This window comes from Carassius gibelio, chromosome B20 (genome assembly GCF_023724105.1).
Source record: "Carassius gibelio isolate Cgi1373 ecotype wild population from Czech Republic chromosome B20, carGib1.2-hapl.c, whole genome shotgun sequence".
NCBI classification, from domain to species: Eukaryota; Metazoa; Chordata; class Actinopteri; order Cypriniformes; family Cyprinidae; genus Carassius; species Carassius gibelio.
In genome coordinates this window covers 2,870,022-2,876,963 of record NC_068415.1, presented here as the reverse complement: position 1 = coordinate 2,876,963, position 6,942 = coordinate 2,870,022, and the positions used below count along the sequence as shown (strand labels likewise).

General features: G+C 35.9%; 1 protein-coding gene across 1 annotated transcript; it reads left to right on the top strand.

Moving 5' to 3' along the window:
* Positions 1 to 113: 113 nt before the first annotated feature.
* LOC127984595 (ribosomal oxygenase 1-like) lies at positions 114 to 6,813 on the top strand. Its single transcript, XM_052587309.1, has 15 exons — positions 114 to 281; positions 976 to 1,116; positions 1,194 to 1,348; positions 2,302 to 2,401; positions 2,487 to 2,600; positions 3,019 to 3,125; positions 3,214 to 3,321; positions 4,069 to 4,103; positions 4,206 to 4,384; positions 4,553 to 4,657; positions 4,749 to 4,890; positions 6,098 to 6,218; positions 6,412 to 6,511; positions 6,588 to 6,674; positions 6,754 to 6,813. Exons 1-15 carry the CDS (start codon positions 210 to 212, stop codon positions 6,805 to 6,807), a joined length of 1,620 nt encoding a protein of 539 aa, XP_052443269.1. The 5' UTR covers positions 114 to 209; the 3' UTR covers positions 6,808 to 6,813.
* Positions 6,814 to 6,942: the final 129 nt, after the last annotated feature.

Sequence of the window (6,942 nt, the reverse complement as noted above, 5' to 3'; positions counted from 1 at the left end):
ATATACGCATAAAAAGAATAATTTACTGATTACCGTCTATTTGTGTGTTTGATATATTACACACGGGCGGATCATAGTTTGAGGAAATTGTTATACATGCATTTGCAACTCCAGACCTGTAGATGGCAGCGTGAGCGCTGTTTGTCTGTATTGACTCCAGCAGAAGAGAAGCGCTCATGTGTCTGGTGTCTACTTTTAACATCTGAACCATGGAAAGAAAACACATGTCCGCGTTATCTATTTATCAGTCATTATCAGGAGGGGCAAAACCACAAGTGCAGGTAAAGATGTTGGATATGTGAGAATGCATGATAAAGCAAACTTTTTGCGAAGGAAAGTAACCATAATTTCAGTGCGAAGATCAAGCTCATCGCTATAATAATAAACATCAGTTTACACTTTTATTCAGTGTACTAAACTTCTCTGTTCTCTCGCTAACAAAACAGCATTCTTTAGCTACTATTGAAATAATATTGCATGTAAATATAATAATCATTAAAAACACTAGAATACACTATCACTCAAACAATTGTTACTCAATATTAGCAGGGGTTTTCAAACCGGGGAGTGTGAAAAATGTTAGTCAAACAGTGTAAATAAAGTAAAAAAAAAAAAAAGATTAAACTTAATAATTTTTTTTATCAAAATAAATAAGCAACTGATTTAAAGATTGGTTGTAATAAATCTAACAGTGCATCTATGTCAGGTAAAATAAATACAGTAATTAACATATTAAAAATAAATCTGTTTTTTTTATAAATACACATAAAAAATGTATTTGGAATATATTTATTTTTTACACATTTGTACAGTGAAAAACTATAAATACTATTTATAATATAATTTATTTTTTACTATTTATAATATTAGTCTTTATTCATGAAAATATATTGGGCCCTCACACCAGGATGGATGGTATTATTATTTCTGTAAGAGCTGTAAAAGTATGGTAATTGCATGACTTTTGCCTCGCAGGCTAAGTCTCCGCCAGCAAAGAAAATCAAAAGGAATGAGAATGGCATCCAACCAAAGAAGAAACCCAATAAAAAGAGCAGAAGGAGACCTCTGAAGTCCAGCATGAGACTCAGCAGCAGTGAAAAGGAGAAGGCTGAGGCTGTAAGTGTCTGACCGTATGCTGCCAGATACTGCAGCATCAGTGGAGATTTGAAGCTCGTGATCTTCTGTTTTTCCAGGAGAAGGACTGTGAGACGCATGACGGTGGAGGAATTGAGAGTCCAGCTCTTGATGTGCTCCTGACGGATCTGACGAAGGTCAACAACAGCAGAGAAAGAGCCAACAGACTGTTCCAGTGGCTCATTCACCCCGTCCCAGACAAGAGCTTCTTCAGGTGTGAGAGCGCAAACACACATTTATAGTGGAATTTAAATGGTTTCTCAATTGATGAGCTTTGTAACATCGACACACTAATGTCTGTGAACTGAATTTTATGGACTCTTGTTTCTGCCAAAGGGTAAAAAATTTAAAAGGTAGTTGCATCTCTTTATCTCACGACTTTTTTCTTGCAATTATGATTAAAAAAAATGAGAAGAAAAGTCCGAACTGAACTGTGAGATAAAAACTCATGATTGTTGAGAACAAGAAAGAATTTTGAGTTCATAGCATTCATATCTAGTTGAAATTCAGACTTTTCTTCTCTTGATTTCAATTTTATATCTTGCAGTTCTGTGTTTATATCTCGCAATTCTGAGGAGAAATAAAGACAGAAAAGTCTCATTTGTGATACGAGTCAAAATATCCCATTTAATTTAGTTTTTCTGTGGTGGACAGGGGCGTCCATAGAATTAAATCAACATTGAACCATTGAATGATTCACATAATATATAATATGTGACCCTGAAGTCATAAGGGTCTGTTTTTTTTTAAATTGAGATTTATACATCATCTGTATGCTGAAAAAATAAGCTTTCCATTTGTTAGGATCGGACAATATTTCAAAACCTGGAATCTGAGGGTGCAAAAAAATCGTATTTAAAGTTGTCTAAATGAAGTTCTTAGCAATGCATATTACTAATCAAAAATTAAGTTTTGATATATTTACGGTAGGAAATTTACAAAATAGATCTTTACTTAATATCCTAATAATTTTTGGCATAAAAGAAAAATTCATCATTTTAAGGCATGTAGTGTTTTGTTGGCTAATGCTACAAATATACTCCAGTAACTTAAGACTGCTTTTGTGCTCCAGGGTCACATATATTTATGTAATATTTCATCCACAAAGTGTACTAGAAGTCACTTGGATCAGAGATGATTCCAGGTCTTGTTCTCTCCACATTACAGAGATAATTGGGAGAAGAAACCGATTCTGATCCAGCGACAGAATCCAGGCTATTACAAAGGACTCTTTTCGACGGCTGAGTTTGACCACATCTTAAGAAATGTAAGCAGTGTTTTTCTTTAATTTAGAAGGAATGAATGTGTCTAATGTTGCTGTCAGATATAATGATGTTTGGTGTTTTGTTCAGGATGATGTGCAGTACGGAGTGAACCTGGATGTGACGAGCTACACAAAAGGAAAAAGAGAGACACACAATCCTCCAGGAAGAGCGCTACCATACACTGTCTGGGCTTTTTATGAGGTACATTTTCACAACAGTTTTTTCTTTTTACATCAATAACAATCAGAAACGTGTCTTGTGTAGAAAATCAGCATATTAGAATGATTTCTGAAGGATCGTGTGACTCTGAAGACTGATTCTAAAAATACAGCTTTGATCACAGAAATAAATTACATTTGACTATATATTCAAATGGAAATGCCTATTTTAAATTCTAATAATATTTCACAATTTTACCGTATTTTTGATTAAATAAATGCAGCCTTGGTGAGCAGAAGAGACTTGATTTTAAAAGTCCACATCAGACTATGCAGTATAAAAGAATAAATGTGATAATATGCATTCTTTAAATTGAAGGAACTGTCATTACAATACTAACGTATTTGTTAAGCCTCAGGGTTTACATGTTGGTTACATGTTGTCTGTCATCTGTTATCAGAGCGGCTGTTCTCTCCGAATGCTCAATCCTCAAGCGTTTTCCCCCGCCGTGTGGCAAGTGCTCTCTATTCTTCAGGAGAAGTTTGGCAGTATGGCGGGCGCAAACGTGTATGTGCCAGTGACCCATTAGCACTATACTATTACATGAATTTGATCAGATCTGTCAGCTTTTGTTTAACTGTAATATGTTTTTCAGCTATCTGACACCAGCGGGGACGCAGGGCTTCGCTCCTCACTATGACGATATAGAGGCGTTCATTTTGCAGCTGGAGGGGAAAAAGCACTGGAGAGTGTACAACCCTCGGTGAGCGATCAGTTACGCTTTAAAGGAGTTACATTTGTTGTATTTTCTCACCCTCAGGCCATACAAGATGTAGAGTTTGTTCTTCAGCAGATTTGGAGAAATGATCCATTGCTCTGCAGTGAATGGGTGCCGTCAGAACGAGAGTCCAAACAGCTGATAAAAACATCACAATAATCCACTTTACTCCAGTCCATCAGTTAACATCTTGTAAGGTGAAAAGTAACATGTTTGTCTACAAACCATAGTTTCCGGCTAAAATATGAGTCCTCTATCCATAATATTCCTTTCTTCAGTGAAAGAGTTGTTTTATTAAGAAAAATGCACCATTTACAAGCCAAAACTGATATCTTGGTGGATTTTGATGTGAGAAGACAGAAGAGATGGTTTAAAGTAAAAATAACTTAACGATGGATTTGTTTCTTACAACCATGCAGCTTTTGCTTTCACAACAAATTAACTGATGAACTGGAGTGCTGTGGATTATTGTGATGTTTTTATCAGCTGTTTGGACTCTCATTCTGACGGCACCCATTCACTGCAGAGCATCCATTGGTGAGACACTGATGCAATGCTACATTTCTCAAAATCTGATGAAGAGACAAACTCATCTACATCTTGGATGACCTGCAGGGTGAGGACATTTCCATTAAATTTAAATTTCTGAGTGTCCATAAATAAACTCACATCTGTACTTGCACCAAGTGAAGCGATGCAGTATTAACTTGTTGCCCCTCTGCTGTCCTTCAGATCTAAAGATGAAGTGTTGCCACTAGTGTCTAGTCGTAAGTGCTGACTTTACACACAAAGCAAGAGTTTTATTATTTAGATTATGAATCAATCTTTAAAAGGGGGTAAACTCTCTCTCTGATGCATTTCTCCTCAAGCTAATTTCAGTCAGGACGAGATCGGGCAGCCCATCATGGACGTGGTGCTGGAAGCTGGCGATCTGCTGTATTTTCCTCGTGGCTTCATTCATCAGGGCGACTGTCTGCCTGACGCTCACTCCATGCACATCACCATCTCCTCCTTCCAGAGGAACAGCTGGGGAGATCTGCTCCTCAAAGTACGACCTTCACTTCATCCAAAAGCATCGTGCAAAATGCAGCGTGTTTTACTTACTGTATAACATTCATTTATTTGCATTACAGAAATAATGCAGATTATGGTTTAAAATGTGAACCGGATATTTCCATGCTAGATTGTGTCTTCAGTGGATGTCTTTGATTTGTAGTTGATGCCAGCCGCTCTGGAGACCGCGATGGAGGAAGACGTTGAGTTCAGGAAGGGACTGCCGCTTGATTACCTTCAGTTCATGGGAGTCCAGAACTCTGAGAAGGTCCTTGTGTTTCTACTCTGTTAATATACAAGCTCTGTTCTGTTTGTTCCTGACCCGTACTGACACAGAAATCACTTGTGCGTGTGAACAGGAAGACCCACGGAGAGACAAATTCATTGCACACGTGGAGGGCCTGGTGAAGGAACTGGTCAGTTTTGCGCCGGTCGATGCTGCTGTGGATCAGAAAGCCAGAGACTTCCTGCACGACTGTCTTCCTCCGCTGCTGAGCGCTGGTGAGTCACGCCACACACAGCTGAAGGTCAGGTCAGGTGGGGGTTTCACATTAAAATATCCTCTTTGAAAGGTCAGACATATAACTTCTGTTGAAACCAATTCTGTGTTTCAGAAAATATGTGTCTCGTAAATGTCTCAATATATTCCAGTTTTACACAAATAACATGGTTCAAGTATTTGTGTCGGATCAGATATAGCAGTAATACGATATCTGTTTATAAAACTGATTAACATGGAAGCTTGATTTTAGCAAACGAAAAAGGTAATTGTAATATCTTGCTATTCTGACTTTTTTTTTGTCAGTTTACATCACACAATTTACTTTTTGTTTTGAATTAAAAATTTTCTTGTTTCTCATTTATTTCCCGTTATTCTGACTTTCAAAAATTTCTGTTTACATCTCACAATTATGACTTTATTAAAAAAAATCATGTTTCTCATTTATTTCTCGTATTTCTGACTTTTAGAATTTTCAATTTACATCTCACAATTATTACTTTTTATTTCAAATTATTTTTTCTCATTTATTTCTCCTAACTCGGACTCAGAATTTTTAGTTTAAATCTCGCAATTTTCTCTACGTTTTTAGTTGCAATTATTTTATTATAGTTTACATCTCACAATTATGACTTTATTTAACTTTTTTTCATGTTTCTCGTTTATTTCTCGTATCTCTAACTTTCGGAATTTTTTGTTTATATATCACAATTATGACTTATTTTTAAAAACTTTTTTTTAATGTTTCTCATATATTTCTCGTATTTCTGACTTTTAGAATAATCTCACAATTATCACTTATTTCAAAATGTTATTGCAAATTATTTTTTCTCATTTATTTCTCCTAATTCTGACTGAAATTTTTTGTTTAAATCTCGCAATTGACTTTTTTTTTCTCTAAATTTTTAGTTGCAGTTATTTTATCGATATTGTATCTTGCAATTATTATTATTGTTTTCTTTGTAATTCTGTTTACATCTTGCAATTCTGTAGTTGTTGTTTCTTCTACAGTACTGTATATTAATCCAGTTACCATTGAAGCTTGTTTCCGACATGGAATAAAACAAGTCTGACTTTTTTGTATCTCATAGCTTATATCAGAATTGTAAGAACTCAAACATTTTAAGGATAAAGTAAGGAATGTTATAATTACTTTCCATAGATTAAAGCTCTAACATTCATTCAATAAAATGTGTGTGTGTTTTGTAGAGGAGAAGGCCAGCAGTGTGTACGGGGCTCCTGCTCGATGGGGACACGGTGAGGCCCTTGATGTGACTGTTCAGCTGAAGAGCCAAACCCAAATCAGACTCGTGCGGGCTGGAGCTGCAAGGTACCAATACACACTGTTTTCTATAACAATTATCAGACTTGTCAATCTTATATTGCATAAATATACTGAATTTGCACTCTAAATGGAATGTTATAAGATAACGTCTGTGCCACAAAGTAATATCTCGATATGAAGATACACATCCATTTGGTGGTATGCTAGAATAAAAATAAAAATCGATTTGTTTTCATAGGTTGTGCGGTGATGGAGAAACAGTCTCTCTTTTCTACACTACTGAGAACTCCAGAGTCTATCATAAAGAAGAGCCCAAGAGCATTGAGATGAAAGCGGAGGTAAACATGTACTCTCTTCTGAAATGACTGCAGCTTTTACTTTCTGTAAGCATTAATCGTGTTTTGTTTTTTACAGCACATTGATGCCATGGAGTTTCTGATTCATTCATATCCCAAGTTTGTTTCTGTGGCCAGTTTACCATGTGAGACAATGGAGGCTAAGGTACAGCACTTGTTTTATACTCAATGACTTAAGCCCTTAAGGACCTGTTTAAATTGCTTTTATGAATCTGATTTTGCAGATGTCTCTGGCTGAGCTGCTCTTTGAGAAGGGACTGATTCACACAGCTGAATAAAAACTGTTTCATATGTTTTTCTTTTCTGGCTACATCTTTTTTTGTCAAATTAAATTGAAGAGTATTTGTAATTTTTAGGTTTCTTTGTCTTGTTAAACAGTTGTGGAAAGTTTGATTTTAGTGTGTGGGAGGAAA